General features: G+C 42.0%; 2 protein-coding genes across 3 annotated transcripts; both read right to left on the bottom strand.

Annotated features, from left to right (window-relative positions):
- Positions 1–587: 587 nt before the first annotated feature.
- ckap2l (cytoskeleton associated protein 2-like) lies at positions 588–15,418 on the bottom strand. 2 transcript variants are annotated; one of them, XM_024275293.2, is made up of 9 exons: positions 15,162–15,416; positions 13,349–13,415; positions 13,216–13,273; positions 11,353–12,389; positions 6,210–6,405; positions 5,985–6,143; positions 5,654–5,714; positions 4,669–4,825; positions 588–2,922 (listed from the first exon to the last, which is right to left on the bottom strand). In XM_024275293.2, exons 1-9 carry the CDS (start codon positions 15,199–15,201, stop codon positions 2,640–2,642), a joined length of 2,058 nt encoding a protein of 685 aa, XP_024131061.1. In that variant the 5' UTR covers positions 15,202–15,416; the 3' UTR covers positions 588–2,639. The 2 variants fall into 2 exon arrangements, with proteins under 2 accessions (XP_024131061.1, XP_024131063.1); XM_024275295.2 differs by lacking the exons at positions 588–2,922; positions 4,669–4,825 and adding an exon at positions 4,879–4,991 and having other exon boundaries at positions 15,162–15,418.
- Positions 15,419–17,162: 1,744 nt separating this feature from the next.
- Positions 17,163–18,658, bottom strand: LOC112148302 (interleukin-1 beta). Its single transcript, XM_024275296.2, has 5 exons — positions 18,518–18,658; positions 18,197–18,429; positions 17,954–18,115; positions 17,742–17,875; positions 17,163–17,666 (listed from the first exon to the last, which is right to left on the bottom strand). The coding sequence occupies exons 2-5, from the start codon at positions 18,414–18,416 to the stop codon at positions 17,448–17,450; spliced, it is 735 nt and encodes a 244-aa protein (XP_024131064.1). The 5' UTR covers positions 18,417–18,429; positions 18,518–18,658; the 3' UTR covers positions 17,163–17,447.
- Positions 18,659–19,953: the final 1,295 nt, after the last annotated feature.

Below are 19,953 nucleotides of genomic sequence, written 5' to 3'. Positions count from 1 at the left end.
TTACATGCTAGCTGTTTTGGCTAATTTAGGCTTTTTTCCCTTTTTTTAGGCTAATTTGGCTTTTGGCTAATACTTCAGCTACATGCTAGCTGTATTGGCTAAATTAGAATTGTTTTAGTTTTTTTGTGGCTAATTTGGCACTTCGCAGATATTTTTAGCTAGCTATCAGCTTCAATGTCTTCAGCTATTAACTTCAACATTTTCAGCTTTCAGGTTCAGTGATTTTAGCTATCAATTTAAGCATCTTCAGCTATGAATCGATTACAGGTAATGCTAGAAATCTAGTTATTGAAATGTTTTAGTAATAATTTTTCTATTAAGATTACAGAAATGAATTATTTTAAATTTGGCTAAGCGTTGCTTTCTGGAAAACCATAAATGTTTACGTTTAGACTTTGAAACAGGACAGAATAAAGTTTCGATTGGCAGTTTCAGCAGAACAGGTGAGAGCGTCAGGTGTGGGAGGAGGAATGAATGTTTGCTGCGTTTGTCACGATTGTAGGATGAAGGTGTGTTAGACTCCGGTGAGAGAGTCGCAAACCGGGAGGTGGAATCAAGAAAAACAGGAAGTCAAGAAACCACAAGCATTCAGGAACAAGTTGGAAGAATTTATAGAAGTTAAAGACAGAAGACAAAAGTGTTACCGTTCAAACTTTTCACTTCATGTAAAATCACGTGAGAATTCCATTTAAATCGTTTGATGACACACCGAAACAGCACTGCTGTAGAGGAGATCCACATGGAGGAATGGACCGAAATACTTTGTGAAAACCTTGTAGACTTACAGAAAACGTTTGTTGTCAATACCAACAAGAGGTTTATAACAAAGTACTGAATAAAAATTTGTTATTGACTAAATACTTTTTTTAATCATAATTAACAAACGAATTCTTCAAAAATCTAAAATGTTCTTATTTTGTCTCTCATAGTTGAGCTAAACCACCTTAAACCTTTTTAGTGAGAACCTTCAGTTTGTGGCTGACTGAATACTTTTTAGCCCCACAGTATGAGTTTATTGACTTTTAATGAGTTTTTAAAGCATGTTTAACTTCTTACATATTTTCTAAAGAACATAAGAAGCAAAAGGATCCCACCGCTGACACCAGATCGCTCTGGAGACGGCAGGACATCTAAAGTCAAACAGTTAAACACAAACTCCAATCAGACGAGCAAAAGTTTTCATTTTTGCTCAAATTTCAAAATAAAGACGTTCGTTTTGCTATTTTCCTTTTTCTTTTCCTGTTTTTGATTTTATTCTGTTTATTTCACTTCCACACAAAAATAAGCAGAATGAAGAAAAACTCGTTTTTCTTCCTGTTACATGAATACATTCAACAAAAGAGAAACGAGGTAAATCCATAACTATGTCCACTTTATAGAATAACTGACGGTACAAAAATATCGAAATAACACAGAGAATTTTCTAATTAGTTAGCAGAACTTTAACACAGTTTAGTTATGTAGTTAATATTTGTAAAATTGTATTTGTTTACTGAAAAAGCCTTAAAACTAAAAAGATTTAAAGTTTATGAATTTGATTCTTCAGGATTTCAAACTGAAGCGTTTTTGTTTTAGTGAATCTTTTCATGGAATAAAAAATAAAAATAATTCAATTTGATCTTTACAAATACAGATTTGTACCATTTATTTATGGTGTTTAACTTTAAATACTTCTCAAAATTATTTTTCAGCCAAAATTAACTTTTGCTGATTATTTTGAATGTAAAAGTTTATGTTTAAAGTTTGTTTAAATCTCTGTTTTGTGAAAACAAAGACAAGAGTTCTAAAGGAGAATAAATGGAAATTCTACATCTGATCAAATCCTAACGAGGTGGATTAAATGAACCGGATTTGGATCCGATTCTGAACATAAACGATGTTTTAGAGAACCTTCCTCTGCAGTCACTCTGAAGGACCCGGAGCGATCAGGAGAAACCAGCGATTCTCAGAACCTCCAAACAGACTCACAACTGTAGAAACTTTGATTTATTTCTTCCAGACGGGTTTTAGTCAGAACCAGAACCGGTTCCAGAGCTGCGGGTTCTCCCGGCGCTCCGTTTTCCAGACACAACCAGGATTTAGTGTTTTTACAGAACATTCACGTTTAATTGAGAAGTCGGGTCAGTGCAGGTTCTGATCCTGGAGCCCAAAAGCTGTCCCCCAGGTATCACAGGCTGGATGTACAGCAGCCAGGTGAAGGGGGAGGAGCCACCTGCCCAAACTACCCAGGTGAGGATCAAAGGATCCAATGGTTCTGCTTTAGTTCTGTTGGGTTTTCATGCTTTTCTGGTCATATTTGCGTCGTTTTCGCTCCGCTGGCGCCGGGTTGAGAACACGGCGGTTCCTGTGGAATGTTTGGACTGGGGGGGCAGAACCAGATGATCGTCCCGTGAATCTTATCCAACCATCTTAAAACATGGCGGCTCATCAGAGTCCCGGCGGTCCATTAGGACAGAATTTCCTTCATGTTCTGCTGGTTCTGAACCTTCTAGTTTTCACAAACTCGTTTCTGTGGACAGAATAACAAACTAAAGACAGAAACGCTCATTTTCCAATCATGTAACAGACGCAGAACTTCCTGTTTTCCTCTGAAGGTCCAGAATCAGGAAGCGGCGGTCTCCTCGCGGTCAGCTGATCGGTCAGGGCTCGTCATCATAGACCAGCTGGATGAAGACTTTGTCCTTCAGCGCCTCGTTCTCTCTGTAGACGTACATGGGTGTGGTGGGGGGGCTGTGCCCCTCCCCGCCGTCCTCCACCGCCGCCAGGTGGCGGTAGGAGGTGACGCAGAGGTCGTGGTCGTGGAGGGCGGCCGGGTGTCGCAGCGAGGCGTGCTCGATTCTCACCGAGCGCCGGACGGGCGTGAAGAAGCGCACCTCCTGCCCGTTGACCTTCACCGACTTCCTCTGCTGGCTGGGGGGGCCGCTGGGGGGCGGAGACAACAGACAGGAAACAGTTCAGCTGCAGCCGAGTTTGAAAAAATGATTTAGGAGAAAATCTTCAGGAGTTAATGGCGGTACAGGAGGGGGCGGGGCTTACTCCTGCTGACCCAGAACCGCTACACAACGAGAACCTGTCAGGAACATCGTCCTGACGGCGTACGTTCACTCGCTCTGATTATCATGACCTTCTTTCATCTGAGAACTTTGAAGAGACACTAGAGAAGCTGCAGCAGAAGATACATGAGGTTTGAGCTTCATCTCCATAAACCGTTCTGACAATCATCAATCATCATTTTACACATTGGCCTCTTAAGTAGTTAAATCACTAAATTAACTCTTAGTAACAGAAAAAAAGAGATATTTGGGGACAATTATAACCCACAAACCGATTACTGATACCCAAACAGAAACAGTGTTCCTACTCGCTACTTCAGGTTAAACTTAAGACTTTTTAAGACCTCAATGCATATGAAAAATTCAGAGTAATGTCTCGGCCGAATTCCCAACTCTCTGGACGAAGAAAAAACTAAATCCTCGTCAGTAACGAAATAAATTAGTGTTCAAATGTAAGTCATTTAATTACGATTACTACACCACAGAAAACATTTATTACTTCTTTGAGAAAAAAATAAACTTTAGACCAGAAAAGTAATGAGTTTAAGGGCACCGTTTTGATGACCAAGACATCATAGTTTAAGACTTTTTAATGCGTTTTAACCCTTTAACTACACAAAGAAGGGAAAAAAATAAACACCAAAAAATGTATTTTTTCTGCTGCTTATTGCCTTGATACGGAGCCCCTAAAGCAGTGTTCCTCACTCCAGGTCCTCCAGAGCCCCCACCCTGCCTGTTTTCCAGCTCTTTGTGTACTGCTTGCTGCTGATTACCTGGACCAGGTGTGTTCGTTCAATCAGAATGTGGAGACATCTGACTGAACGAATCAGCAGCTAGCAGGGCTTGGAGATCTGAAAACCAGCAGGGTGGCGGATCTCGAGGACCTGGAGTGAGGAACACTGTCCTAAAGGGACATGAAAGTGGAAAAAAATGGAAGTAAAAAAACTTTTTTTTAGAAATACTTAGGGTCTCCATAACAAAATGTAAGTGTTAAAAATAAGTTCTGGTTACTGACCAGAACTTATTTTTCTAAAAATTAAAGTAGCAAAAAAAAAAAAAAACTGGTTAGTTACTGGTGCACACCAGACAGTAACTGTTTTTTTCTTGTTCTGGGTACTAACTGATCCACATCCATTACTAACAAGAATCATTTTATTATTTAATATTATTAAAATCTTTGTAAAAAAAAAAAAAAAAAAGATTTTTAACTTTAATTGTTTTCTTCAGTTTCCCTTGAGGAGCTCCGTACTTTGGGGAGTGATACGTAATCCACAGGATGAATATTTTTAAAAACGTGTTTTCTAAATGTTTCCCACCTTGTGGTTGAACCAGCAGTTAGAGGGTTAAGGCCTTATTTCCAACTTTTCAAATTCAAGTCTTAAGACTTTAAGACAACTCTGAGGCTCCAAGCAGAAGCTTCTGCTGAAACATTTGAACAAAACTTAAACTCAAGAGTACGACCACCTCAGTAAGCAGTGACTGGTCTGAGTCCCCGTTTCTATAGCAACCTCTTCCTCCAATCAGTGGGGCTGTCGGAAGGCCACACCTCCCCTACTTGAAAGCGGCTACCGTTAGCTGTGGGGGCCGCGGGCTCCAGGACTGAACCACTACGTACCCCGGGGTGGCGGTGACCTTGTACTTGACCACGGACGAGCCCCAGTGCTCCTCGCTGATGAGCGCTCGGACGGGTTTTGGGGTCATCGACGGGTCGTTCTCCAGAGGTTCTGCTGTGGGATCAGACTCCGCCCCCTCTGAACCGCCTTCCTCCAGCACTGATCAACACAGCATGTTAGGAAACTCGGTTACACCCACAGGTCATGTGATCAAATGAGACAGAAACTCAACTGAACTCTTTTCGTTTTAGAGCAGGGGTCCCCAAACTATTTCTGCTGAGGGCCACAGAACGTTCTTCTCTGATGGGGGCGGGGCCAGTGCAGGCTAACAGAAAAAGTGTAACAATCACAGCCTAAATGTAAACATTTATGATTTTCCAGAAAGACATTTCGGTATTCTTCACAGAAAAATAATACTAAAACATTTTAAAAATGAGATATATAGCATTACCTGTGATAGATTAATAGATGAGGACGTTTAAGCTGTTAGCTGAAAACGCTGAAGCTGACTGGTAGCTAAAATATTACTGCAGTGCAAAATTAGACGAAAAAACAAAACAAAAAAAAAAATCTAAATTAGCCAAAACAGCTAGCATGTAGCTGAAATATTAGCTAAATGCCAAAAAATGTCTAATTTAGCCAAACAGTTTGGGGTTCAGGGCCAAAGGTGGAGGAGGGCCGGATGTGGCCCGCGGGCCGTAGGTGAAGACCCCTGTTTTAGAGGTATTTGATATCACGTCCAGGTCTGCATCTCCTGCAGAGTTTGGAGCAGAACCAGGAGAACGGACCTCATCGCTCCTGTTCTGACTCAGTCCAGAAACGGCTGAGATCTGCTAAACGGAACCAGCTTGATCCGGTTTAACCTGGAACTTCCTGGTGGTTCGGTTCTTCCTGCTGAACCTCTGATCCCCTCCACCCTTTTCTCAGAAACACCAGCCGTTCCTGCAGAACCTCTCTGCTCCGGTACCAAACCTCCGGACCTCCTACCTGGCTGCTCGTCCTTCTTCTTCAGGATGTCGAACACCACGGTCCTCAGCTCGTCCACGGGCTGCAGAGGAAGAGCAAGAAGGTCAGCGCGAGTTTAGCCGGGACACACTAACGTGGAACCTGAACCTGATTAAAATATGAAACAAACTCAAATGGATCCTAAAAAATGCCACCATCGTCTCCATGAGTCCATTTTCTTTCAAGTTTTCTCTTTTTTCAGTTTCCTGTCTTCGTCCGGATGAACTGAATCTAAACCCATGAATCCGGAATAACATTTCTGATTCCGCCATTGGGAGGCTGATGGTTTAAGCCCCGCCTCCCTGAAGCTCACCTCCAGAACGACTCGCACGGCCTCCTGGAACAGCGGCAGGACGTCCAGGTTCCCCTCCAGCTCCATCAGCCGGGCCCGGCAGATCCAGAACTTGGCGAATTTCTGCGAGATGGGAGGCAGGCGGGAGAGAACCCCCTCCACCTGGTCGGGGGGGCAGCCCTGTGGAGGCGGAACAATGAGGGGGGGCGGGGACTTCACCGAACTTGACCTCGGACCGGGTCTCACCTCCGCCAGCAGCTTGATGCAGTCCGCCAGGGACTGGTCCACAGCGCAGATCAGAGAGTGCGCCTCATCTTCGGCCCGCATGGACGGCCAGAACGGGGGCGGGGCAGCCGGCCGCCGCCGAGGCGGAGCCTTCACCTGCATCGGGGGGCGCTTGTAGGAAATCCCCTTCGCTTCCCGCCATTCCTGCAGCTTCCGTCTGCAGGGAGGAAGAAGAGAAGGTATCACAGGTTAGACTACATGCCAAAGTCACGGCCCGGGGGCCGGATCCGGCCCTCCAGGTGATTCTATCCGGCCCTCCAGATCATTTTATTTTATTGTTATTAATGACCCGATGTTATCTTGAGCTCATTTGTAACTTGTATCATTTTGACAAAATATGTTTTCATGGAGGGTAAAATATTAAAATGATGGACTCCACCCTCTGATGACAGCTTCAGGTAGGAGGGAGGCGGGGCTAATAGGTCACTCATGTAAATCAGTAAAGAGTGATCATCATCATCTAATTTATTGAAACTAACTGTGGGAACATTTAAATATTTCAAATATAATTGTTTTCCGGGCTCTTCAGGCTCTGCCCACTTTTCCTGACGAGTTATGACACTTTTTGCTTGCCATACTGCCGTCCCCTGACCGCACGTCCCACCACCAGGAGCAGCGGCGTTCTCCTGCCACGGAGCGGGACAGCTGCTGCTCCTCACCGGGAGATTCTCTGAACCCAGACGTGTACAGATGCTTTCACTCAGCTCTTCAAAGAAATAAATCTGAACTCTCATCCTCCATGATGAGGTCAAGGACGGAAGCTCCTCCCACACGCAGCGGGAGATTCAGGTAAACCGTTGATAATATTATAAACTTTATTTGTTCTTATCCTAACTGCTGTTTAAACCTACAATTAAAGTGTTTGACCTTCATAACTGAAGTCTGCTCTGCTGGGGTTTCTGTACCATCTGGAGGAAGTGAGACCTGAGAAAAGATGAACGTTTTGATGGAAGCTGATAAGAAATGCTGCAGAACTCTGAACGTTCTCAGGCCTCTCGTTGACTGTTCAAGTTTATCTTTTAAATCAGTTGCCCCCAAGCCCCGGTCCGGGTCACTCGGCACTGCATCACAGACAGGAAAACATCAGTAAATGCACTACCTTAGATTATTTATTTATTTTTTAATGCTTTATTAACAACTGAGATACATTACGTAGAATTGTGATGTTATCAGCAACAACATTACGTATCACAACAACCACAATTGCCAGCTTAGATTATTTATGTTTCGTTATTTTCCGATCCTGAAGGTAGTTTTTTTTTGAAAGATTTCCAGATCCTGTTCAAAACATCCATCTGGGTCACGTGACTTACAGCAGCTGGCGTGACTGCTAGGCTAAAAGCTCAAAGCTAAATACAAACACCGAACAATAAAATGCATCTGGAAAGAAAAGACCCAGAGATGAAACTGAAGAAGAGAACAATTAAGCTGCTGTCTACAGACTAAACCAGGAGTCTTCCTCCTCATACAGAATTATTGAGACAGTCGTTCTCACGTAGCAGAATCCGCTCTGGTTAATACGCCACGACAGACTCTCCACTGTTTCACACACAAATAATAAAGTTGGATTTATATTCTATTTAGTAAATACTAGTTCTACAATGGTTGTGTCATTTTATTTTGTTTTATTTATCCATATCACCTTAAGGTCAGACGTAGCTGAAGCTAGCGTCTGGATGTTAGCCTCCACTTTGATGTCAACGACAAAATCTTCATCACAAAGTTCAAACATTTTACAGAGAATGAAGATTCAACCAAATAAAGTTGCTGATTTGAGGAAACTTGTAAATTTGAGTTTTTCTACAACAAAACTGAATTAGGTTCAGAAACTTTATACATAAGTGAGGATTGATGTAAAGACAAAATACGATCAATCTTTTTACCCTGAACGTTAATAGGAGTCTGGATTTATGTTAATTCTATGGGGAAAATAATGTGATGTTTTCTTTATGGATTTTTTTTTTTTTAGAGATTTTCACAAACCGGAAGCTTAAAAATGCCAACTTCAGACCAGTCCATGAAAATATTGTCCAGTTTCAACAGGTCTGTGGTCTAAAAAGGATGGGAACTGCTGGTCAAAGTCAAAGTCAAAGTCATGGCCCGGGGGCCGGATCCCGTGGCGGCAATATGGCGGTAGGCGTACCGGGATGTGGCGGCGAAGGCTCTGGCCTGATTTCACGAGGGCTGGAGGTATTTCCTATGGGGGAACTCGACGCTTGTTATGTCCTGTTCTATGATAACAGCCGCGATCAGGGGGCGGGGCCACGCGCTCAGTCGTCGTTCTGGAGTTGTAGTCATGAGTTTAAGTTTTGTTAAAATGTTCTTCTGTTAAAATGTTTCAGCAGAAGGTTTTGCATGGAGCTCCAAAGCAGCCCGATCTGTTTCCTGTTGTGTTTCAGTAATTGGTTTGTTACATTTTGTCATTTAAGTGTTTTTTTAATGAGATAATCTTCTAATAGTAAAATAAACTCATTTTAACCCTCTCAGGACAGTCGTTCCAACAGTTAAATACATAAGTCTACTACTGCATATAATCATTTCCCCCTAATATCTTTTTTTTCTGTTGCTAAAACTGAATTTAACCCTGAGAGCTTCAACCACTTCTGTGAGTTATCAAACCTCCAAAGTGCAGATGACTGTAAAATGATGATTAAATCTCGTTTATAAGATGAAGCTCAAACCACGTCCTTATCTCCGGCTGCAGCAGCGTCTGTAGTTTCTGTTCAGATGAAAGATTTCAAACGAGAGAAATGCATAACAACACGAGAAAGGACACTTACTGCTTTAGGAGGATCTTTTGACATTTTATTTTGAAAGGAACTGGAATGTGCTGCTGTCAGATTAAAATTGTTATATGGTCCATTGAAAAATATAACACTTTTATAGTTTAATTATAGTGTATATTTAAAGTTACATGCTATATATAAATGGCCTGACGGCTGACGTGAGATTCTGCGTCTCGGTTTTGTGGTTCAGAATCTGGACTAAGGGTTCTTTCAGAGGTTGTAGACCTCTTGGTCAGCTGTTAACATCAATAATCATTTAAAGTACACACTCTTGGTACATGGAATATTTACAATAAAACTGTCCTGACACTTATTTCAAAGTGAATCTGAGAAGGAAATGTATTTTTGAACTCTTTCTGCAAAAGTGAATCACGAGGAAAAACAAGATTTATATTTATTTTCTTCATTCAGGTTATTTTATCATTAGAAATTATTTCACTTGAAACATATGACTTGATTTTTTCTACTGATAATCATTTCGGTTTTGATTCTGAACATCAGACATTTGCATTTATGCAACAAACTGAATCTTTTACAGGAAATTGAATTATTTTGCATCAGTCGTTTGCAGTGCTACTCTTGCGGTACGGATGTCGTTGAATTCCCGGTGTTCATGGAGCTATTTTATATACAGTCTATGGTTCTACCGTGAACCGTGGATGTTCACACACCGGGACGGCCTGAAACAGCTGGACTGCTGTGAAGACGGTGAAGAAGGAGATGAAAACGATGCTCACCGACTGCACACCCGTTCACTTCCTCTGACCCGGGGTCTGCACCCTGAGGGTACGGCGCCACGTACGGCTCTTTGAACCCTCCAGTAAACATAAATGCAAACAGTTTGATTTAAAAATGGATCTGTAGTTTGATTATTTTGTCTTAGGTAATTTAGTTTAGTTTTTCTTTTTTTAGCATGATGATGATAATGATGGTAAAGGATTTAAACTATCTTCAGAGTGGCTCACTGATTTTTTTAATATAGTTTTTATACTGTGCTCATTTTTTGTATTTAGATTTTACAACAATGCTGTCAAATGTATAAATCAAAGGAACATGAGAACAGGGATGAAGGTTCACTGAAGTCACAATAACAGAAAAGGAAATACTTTGACATTTTTAGTTTAGCAGGAGAATCTTCATTGACACAAGGAGTCCTTTATTTTGAAAGGATCTTCAATGTGCAGCTGTTAAAAGTAAAACAAGTTAAAATGATTAAAGTATATAATAAATAATTATTCAGTCATTGTGATATTCAAAAGCTCATTTTCTGAACCTTCAGGTCAGGCTTTGTGGCTCTTTTAGCATCAGAGGCTGCAGACTTTCCCCCTAACAACTCTGAACAAGACGAAGAATGAGATGTGAATCGACGTATTCCTTTGAACCATTTAACAGCACTGTGAAAATGATTAAAAGATAGAAGATCTGAAATAAATGCGTCTACCTTTGAATGAGAATGCAGCAGTTAGAATGATAAAACGGAGGGATTGATAAGAGAATAAACTTTATTTGTTCTTATCCTAACTGCTGCTTAAACCTCTTTGACCTTCATAACTGAAGTCTGCTCTGCTGGGGTTTCTGTACCATCTGGAGGAAGTGAGACCTGAGAAAAGATGAACGTTTTGATGGAAGCTGATAAGAAATGCTCCAGAACTCAGAACGTTCTCAGGCCTCTTGTTGACTGTTTATCTTTGAGATTGATTTAGATCCGCGGTACACGTATGTGCTGATCCGTGGCTAGTGATCAACACGGATCACAGATAATCCCTTTAGTGATCTAAAAGTTTTTCAAAGTTCTAAAATGGTCAAAGTTCCAATGAGATCCCATGATGCTCGTTAACAGGTCAGATCGTCAGTCAAAGGAAAGTTTTGCATTTTTAATAAAGAAACAAACAGGAAATTGAAACTTTGTGTTATTGTAGACACTTTAAATATCAGCTATCAGTCACATTAACGGGAGAATTTGGTTATTGGCCAGAAAAAATGATGTCGGCCCATCCCTACCAGCAGGCTCCGCCTCCATCTGATTGGTCCGTTTATAACTTGAATAACTTGAACTACAGAAACAATACCACGAAGAAGAAGTTAAAGAAGTATCAGATCCAGAACGCTTATTCGGACTCAAAGAATAACAGCTGATTATTTCTACATAGAAGTCTGTGGGATTTTGTTTTCTTGGAGCTACTTCCTGTTTGGAACCCAGGGCGGGCGGAGTCACTGAGTCAAGTTTCCATAGAATCATTGGGTTTGAGTCAGAAATGTTAGTCAACACTGGGATTTAACACACAGCTGGCTGAATGGATCAATGTAAATGTACTTACAGTCGTTCTTCCTGGGCGGAGCTTGGCTTCTTCCCCTCCGTCAGGGGCGGGGCCTTGACCGTGACCTTTGCCGTCTTGGCGTCTGCTTGGCTTGTGAAGTTGATGTTCCTGGTCGGCTGTGGAGCGGTCCGTGAGACTCCAGACGCTCCGACCCGTTTGCTGCAGGCTTGAATTGGAGTTTTGGTCGGATTCTTGTCTTTGCCGGTCTCCGTTTTGGTTCTTTGTGCCGCTTCAGGTCTGGACGAGAACCTGCTGGTCTTTGAGGACGCTTGGGGAGCGATTTTGAACGGTTGGTTACTTTTCCCTCCTTTGGGGGCGGGTCTCCCTGCTGTGGATGGATTTGGGGGGTTTTTGGTAGCAAGTCCGCCGTCTGGCTTTGAGAGTTCTGGTTTGTGGGTAGAGAATGAAGCAGGTCCGGTCGGGTTGCTGGATAACCGGCTCTTACCGGCTGCTGAAGTGCCTTTGGGCAGGACTGCTCTAATGCTGATGCTGTTCTGACCCGCTGAAGGGAAAGCGGCAGCAGATTTATGGGAAACCGGACGGGGTGGCACACCGACGGACCGCACCGACAATTTGGACACGTTTGCAGAGGCGAGCGGTGGGTTTGGGTTGGTGCTCTTTGGTTGAAGCACAGCAGGAATGAGTCCGGTTCTGGTTTTGACACACGGCCCGACGCTCATCCTCACGCTGGCCGGTCTCACTGGAGCTGCAGCCGCTGAACACAGGCTGGATTTGGAGGATGACCTCGCCAGGTTTGGGGGTTTGGTCCGGTTCCTCTGTGTTCTGACCGACCCGCCTGCCGCGGCGCCGACCTTACACGACACTACGGGGTACGTCCGGGTGAGAACAGAGTTCTGTTGGTTTGGTGGAGCAGCAGCGCCACCAGCAGGTTGCTGTTTGGTCAGCGTGCCGACTCCGACGTTCACCTTTCTGGGGACGGCACCAGTCTTTCTGGGGGGGTTCTGACCGGACTGAGTCGTCCATGTTTTTGAGTGGATTCCGTCTGCCGGAACCTTGTTTTCTTTTCCCACAACAACCTGAGGGAACAAAGCCAGTTATCCCAAACTAAACCGCAGAAGTTCCTACTTCCTGTTGACCTGATAACGGATCATAAACATCACAGAAAAACACGAAACCTAAATGTGGTTTTTGTTGATTTTTTTAAGAGTAAAGTCACCAAAATCTCTATAATCTAAACAGTAAAACTTTCCCAGGAGTTTTGATAAGAACAAATAATTTCAGACTCATTTTAAGGAGTCGATGTTCAGTTAAAGTTTGATGAACTCCATAAAAACACAGTCCTACAGTCTGCTGAAGCAAAGTAGAGCTGCCACAAACCGTTATTCTAACAGTCGACTAATCACTGGTTATTTTTTTCCGATTAATCGACGAATCGGGTCATGTAGTAACTGCATGTAAAGCATCTTCACCATCATTAGCTTTAAGCTAACTGAAAACTAGATATACAGCATTACTTGTGATAATGCTAGTGTGAGCGCTGGAAGCTGAATTTGGCCGCTGAAGATGTTAGTGACGATAGCTGAAAACACTAAAGCTGATGGCCAGCTAAAATATTAGTTAAACACCTGAAAAACTAAAAAAGCTTAAATTAGTCCAAACAGCTAGCATGTAGCTGAAATATTAGCTAAACTCCAAAATAGCCGAAAAACATTAATAAATGCCAAAATAGTCAAAAAAGTTAGAATAACTCCATTATAACTTTCAACTTTACTACACTCTGATTCCATAAAGTAACGACTAATCGACTATTTTAATAGTCGATTAGTCGACTAATCGTGGCAGCCCTAAACCAAACACCCCCCGCCCCAGAGGTCAAACTCATGTGTGCGGCTCCCGTCCTACCTTGGGTGGCTGTGATGAACCCGGCTTCTGCCCGTGGGGGCGCTGCTGGAGGTGTGGCCTGAGAAAACAAACCCCGCCTACATCAGTCACAGAACCACTTCACCTCCAAGCCCACCTCACAAAGTACCCATACTTGGCCTGGGGGGGTCTCTGCTTTCCCTTGGCAGCCAAATACTCCATCAGCTTCTGCTTACGCAGCTCTGAAAAACAAAAATCAATCTGCCAATCAAACGTCGCTTCATCACAGCACACGTTCAGTTTACTTTCATCTGCAGACAAAAAGGCTTTATTCAATGTGGTTCTCTTTATGTCCAGATTTAGAAAATGTTTAGTGATTCCAGAGTTCTCAGGTAAGTCACAGAAGATCTCAAACCAACATCTGGAGTTTGGATCTGAAGACTTTTCCATTTCCTGTCAAGCTGTGTGAGGAAACTGCTCCCTCTAGTGGTCCAGCTCTGACACAGCAGGAGACGAGCTGAGCTTCTGACGTCTGTGCACATTCATGATCGTGGAGAGGTCTGTGAATGCATCGGTGTTGGTGATTTCATGCTGCATTCAAGGACTTGTAAAATAAATGGAAACAGTTCTCCATTTCTTTAGTCAGCTGCAGCTTGTCTGAAACTTTACACAGGACCAGGTTTTTATGTGATTTGAAACATTTTAGCAATAATTAATTTGATATGATTTGAGTGTACGTATGGGATATGTGTGAGAAGGTGTTTTATGTGTTGGTATTTATTTGTTTATGCTTTCTTATTATTTTTATCTTACTATTATTATGTTATGGAAAGCACTTTGAGATGTTTTGTAACAGAAAAAGTGCTAAACAAATAAAGCTGAATTGATTTAAAGCCATTTTTCGGAATAAAAGGTTGGAATACTGACTCAGATTGGAGGGAATCAGGTTTAAGTAACTCATTCTGATCTTCCTCACAAACTGGATGATATTTTCAGAAACACTGATCAGGTTAAGATTAATCTACTCGGACTAGGATAAGTCCGACTGCATTAAAGACATACAGGGAGCAGAAAACCAGCGGAGCTCAGATTTATGGATCACCATGGTAACAGGTCAATGAAAGCATCATATCCAACCTGTTTCACTATGAAGATGAGAACATTTAAAGAGGATAAATCGGGAGAAAAAAGGTTCAGCGAAGCAAAGGAACATGCAGACCGAGGCTGCGTCCCACCAGGTTCTGAACTCATGAGGACTAAACTTAATTCCAGCAAAAGCAAACAGCTGGAATGAAGAAAATCTGCAAAAATCTCAACGAGGATCTCTGACACAAGAGACGATTTCAACCAGAAGAAACATCAGAAAACCTTCAGAGATGAAACTGGAAATGTAATCCTGAAAACCTGAGGTCAAAAAACATACATTTTATTAAATAATTAGATTTTCTTCATGGAATATTCCTGAATATAAGATGATTTAATGAATTTATTATTTATAAAACACAATTTTTTATGACTATATGACTATAAATGAATGTACTTTAAATGAAGAATGTAATTTCTTTCATTTTATTTTCAAACTAGGACTGATAAAGTGTCTAAATAGTTTGAGATCAGCTGAACTTTAGTAATAAATAATAATGTGTTTCGTGTTGTTTTCAGAAGCACATTGATAAACAGAAAATGTTGTTATCACATTTTAATAACAAGTTTTAATGTTTCTCTTTATATTATTTTCATGGTAGAAATAATTATTTCCACCAAACCAAAATCCAGAATAAAGTTCTGGAGCTGCAGCTGAAACAGGAGAAACATTTATTGTTTAGTTTTCGTTTAAAAGCGTGAGATTCTTAAATCAAGATATTAATTAACCTTATTGAAACCGTACATCTCAGGTCACGTGACCTGCAGGTTTTACGTTAATTGTTAGCATCAGCGTTTACAGTTAGTTAGCACTTTAAGCTAGCTTTAGCTGAAGACTCGCTAACCTTTTCTGGAAGGTTCGGCGGCGGGTTTTCCCGCCTCCATCTCCGGTAAACTCGTCCTTCTCGGTAACGATCAGCCGCGGAAAGGTTTCATGAACGGTCGGAGTCAGAGCGGCCACAGGCGGCAGCAGCGGCGGCGGTCACGGTAACGATCGACTCCTTCACAGTCGAACCAACATCCGGGTCTCAGGTTTGAAAGTCCCGGGATGAGACAGACGACCTCTCTGATTGGACGAGTTCAAATTTTGAAAAAAGTAAACAGTCCGTGGGAGGAGGAGCCGCAGATAAATACATCTGGGGGGGCACGGCTTCATTTAAATAGAAAATCTACATATCAGACGGAATAAATCCACAAAGTCAACAATGAAGAAACGCGTTTTTAAAGCTTTATGTAAAAAAAGTTATTAAAAATGTCAAGATCACGTGATAGAGAGACGTAGCAGGAATTATCCAGCAAAAGTAATATTTTTAATAAATATAATAAAGCTAATACACTTTATGAATATCTTAAAAAGATGAATACACACAGGACATGTAACATTGGAACAATGTGTGCTTTTCTGTTTGATGAATATATATACATATATTTTTTTGCTAGAACTTAAATATTCTTTTCTTTGCTATTAATATTATGGTTAAGTTAATACTTGGAATTATTTCATTTTTCTCGCCATTTCTCCATTACCTTTCTGGAAAAAAACATTTTAGATTTTTACTTTTACATTTACCTATTTATTTACTGATTGAAATAAGTCTATAAAGTATATCATAATATAATAAATTAGTAGCAAAATCAAAAGTATATATTAAAACAATTAAAAGTTATACAACTGAAAGAAAGGGGATATTTTTATGTCCCTTATTGTGCAGTTTAGTTTTTGTGAAGTTGATTTTGTGAGCCCGTTTGTTTTTGAGAATCTAGGCTGGTTTAAGGGCAGAGCTAACATGTAACTAACTCAGACATGTTTTATCCTACCGAGTCATGTGACATGGATACAAGTTAGCTACAAATATCAGAAATGAACAAATGTCAAACTAAAGAATTGGTGAATAGTCTAGTCATCCAAACAAAGCTAAACATTTAAATCAGTTTGATATTTTTAATTAATGCAACTTTCAGGGGAAAAACTCTCAAAGCTGCAGTTCTTTAACTGGTTTTTAGTAGTAAAATTAAATTTGTTGTTTGCAAAGCAAAACATCAACAAATTAATGTTGATTCTAAAATGAGGCAAAAATGTTTCCTGTAATTAAATGTGATTTTAAATAATTTCTGTTTAAAGTCTAAATCATTCTTATTGACAAATCATTTCAATTCATGGTAAACCTAAGATGTTATGAATATAAAAAAAGCTGAACTTTAATTTTGATCTTCCCACATTGTTAAAACAGCCTGAAGCAGCACCTGAACCGACAATAAGAGGAGTCCTAACATCGAACCCTGTGGTACACCACGCTTAAGCTTATTTTTTCTAATATCAGTGTCTGCAAGTTTAGTTTAATAATCAAATAAACCTGAGCTGTAATGACCATCCTCTTGTGGTTTTGGTTTCAGAGTTGCTTTATTTGCTCTGTGCAGGTTATGACCTCTCCTGGAGGCCCCGCCCCCTCGTGGGTTCTCCTGGAGAAGGTCTGAGCTTGATGAGGTGTCTGCTCTCTATCAGCACCTCTTTTGTGTTTTATGCTTTCAGGTCACCGTTCTGGAATCATGCAGAGTTTTTTGTATTTCACTGCTTATTGGGATTTTTTTCTCATGAAGTCTCTGGATTCTCTGGAGTCGATGAGTTCGTCCAAAATCTGGGTTTTCCTGTAACAGGAACGGTGAGACCACTTCATGCTTTCCCATAATTCAACAGTTGCTGGAGAGACGCTCACACGGTTCAGGGAGGAAAAGTTTTCCTTCCAAACTGACGACTCGATCTGACGGAACCGAGCTGCTTCTCTGTTTATGATCAGCTGACCTGATGGTTCCAAACGTGCAGCTCAAACTCAAAGGACTCACAAAACTGGGTTTAATATTTAAACTTTATTTAAATTAGATCAAAGGTGAGACTGTCAAACACAAAGTGCAGAACTCCTCATAAATACATAAATAAATAGTTAATAGCAGAAACATGTCAGTGACAGACAGTACATTGGCACCACCTTGTGGTGAAACAGCGACCCTTCCCCCCTCTGTACTTGGTACATACAGGAAACATCTCACGTGTCTTTCTAACAGACCGTGGCGGTGCTTGTTCTGGAGTAAAACTGGCCGAATGTCGGCCTCAGAAAGGCGTTCCCGCCTGCGCTCTAGCTCTGACGGATGTGGAAGTTCCTGAAGCGACTGTCGCTCTCTTGGCACATCTCCACGGGCTCGCTGTCCACCGTCGCCGTGCTGATGTACCAGCCGGGGTAGCGGGCGGACGTGAGGGTGCTGAGGTTTCCCCCGGTGTCCTGCTTGTAGAAGAGGAAGCGCACGTTCTCGCTCTCCTGACCGATGGTGGACAGGCTGCTGTTGTCCTCCACCTCCTGAGGAGCCAGAGCATCAACGTTAGAGCGTTAAAGGAACCCGCCGAGTCAACGTGTTTGACGCCGCGGCCTTACCTCCAGGAACAGGGTGGGCTTGTCTCCATCCTGGTGGCAGGACAGGTAGAGTTTGGTGTCCTTGATGCCCAGAGCCACCGGTCTGGCCTCAGGAGTGCGGTCGCGGTGGAGGTAAGTGGACATGTTCAGCTGAACTGAGGACAGATTAGAGGACGAAGGTTCGTCATCGAAGTTCTCCCTCAAAGATCTCAGGCGGGAAGGTTGGTGTTTACCTTTGCGGCTGTCGCTGCCTCCCTGCAGCATCACGGCCAGCAGCTTCATGCTGTTCTTGACCAGAACCAGGCTCCTCTTCTGCCTGTCCGTCACACTGCACTGGTACTCGCCGGTTCTGCTGAACTGGCTCGGAGCGGAGGATCTTTCAGCAACGTGTCGCTCTGAAAGAAGAGCCGTATGAGTCGAGGTCGCTGCTGCTTTCTCTGTCACCTGAGTCGGATTCAAGACTTCCTGAGAAGTACCTTCCAAGATGCTCTCCAGCATGACGTTGAGAAGGTTCTCGTCCCTGAAGTCGGTGCCGATCACCTCCTCCATCCTGCCGGCCTTCAGCCGGTCGATGGCGATGATGAGGTTGACCACGCTCCTCATGGTGAGAGGATGATGGGAAATCTCCAAATGCAGTCCGTGGGACATCTTCATGCGGTACATGTCGCTCTTGCTGCACGTCATCTTAGATTCCATGGAGTAAATAAACCTGCGGAGAAACAGACAATCCCAGGTTCAAAAACAGTCTCCGGGGAGTGGAGCCTGCACCTGCAGGTGAGGTGGGAGAGGTGGGTTACCTGTCGGGTCCTGCAGAGGCTGTGCTGCTGTTTGCTTGCTGTGAGCTGTGCTGCTGTTCTGCCGGCTTGTGCCGACCGGCGCGCCTTTATACTCGCAGACAGGAAGTGAGAAGGCTTTCCAGCCCCTTGCTAAGATGACGAAATGCTGTGATTGCCCGTCTTGCTTAACCTCAGGCTCTCTCACAGTTTTACAGGATCCAGCTTTGATCCAGTTCAGTCCAACGTGGATCAGTCAAACCAAGACCTGAAGTTGTAATTGTTCACTCAATGTCAATAAAGCGCAGAAACGTAAGATTCACACCCTTTAAGAGAGCTGTAAACTCTGTTACGACTCTTTTATGTAACCTGGACCAGAATGTCTTTGAATGTTTTTATACTTTAACTAAAGTTTTCCTGGAATTATGATCCTAAACGGCAAATACATCTTCCGGTTCTCTTTAATGATCCACTCCCATGAAAATGGTGTTTCTAACATGTTCTTCTGATGATGGACATATGGAACGAAAGTTAAGCTTAACCCTTTAACACCGGAGCTCCAGTGTTTATGTTCTTTGATTTACATGAACTTTTCAATCATATGATAATTCCAGTAGATTATCTACTGGAATTATCATGTTAACAGATGAAAAGTTAGAGTACGTTTTTGTGTTTAAGCGTCACCGGCGACATCTCAGGTGTCAAAGGGTTAAACTTGTATTTCGGAGGATTAATTTAAATCATTGTGAATCAGATGAAAAGGTGTGAGGAGCTGTAAGCTAGCAGGTCAGGCTGGGTTGATAAAATCAATAAATCAATCTGAATTGATCTAAGCTCAACAGATCAATAGTCGATTCATAAAAATAGAGGTCGATTTAGCACATAAAGCTAAAGTCTACTAGCTTGATGCTAACGTATAATGGGATTTCCCATAGGACAGCTAATGCTAACAGTAATCGACCTAAAACATTTCTGACTAAATAAACATCTTTATAATCTCACAGGCAGGAATTTTTCAAACTCGTTTAAGGAAATATTTTTAAAGTAACTACTTGTGGTCTCAAACATCGTTTTTTGCTAACTCTTTCTTCTTCTGGAATAAGAAGGAGAAGCAGAACAATCGTTGGAGCTTCTTCTGTTTGAGGATCCATGTAACACTATGATATTAATCTCATTATTTTTACACTAATAATTTAAAATAAACATATAAAGAGTGTTCATGTTTTCGTAACAAATGTGTCTAAATGTGTAAACTCAAAATATTACTTAATGTAATTGAATTGAGCGCATAAAGAGATGGATGATGGGAAGGGGAGCAGGCTTGCCCGGTGCCAACAGTCTCAGCCACAATTCAGAGGGGATTTCTGATTAACTCCTGCCGCTCTGCAGAAACTATGTCCTAGAAAACAACAATTATTATTATTTTGGTCTGTAAGTGAAATAATCATGATTTAAAGATC

This window comes from Oryzias melastigma, linkage group LG9, assembly GCF_002922805.2.
Source record: "Oryzias melastigma strain HK-1 linkage group LG9, ASM292280v2, whole genome shotgun sequence".
NCBI classification, from domain to species: domain Eukaryota; kingdom Metazoa; phylum Chordata; class Actinopteri; order Beloniformes; family Adrianichthyidae; genus Oryzias; species Oryzias melastigma.
Note: the sequence above shows the minus strand (reverse complement) of the source record. Positions and strands in the feature narration are given on the sequence as shown.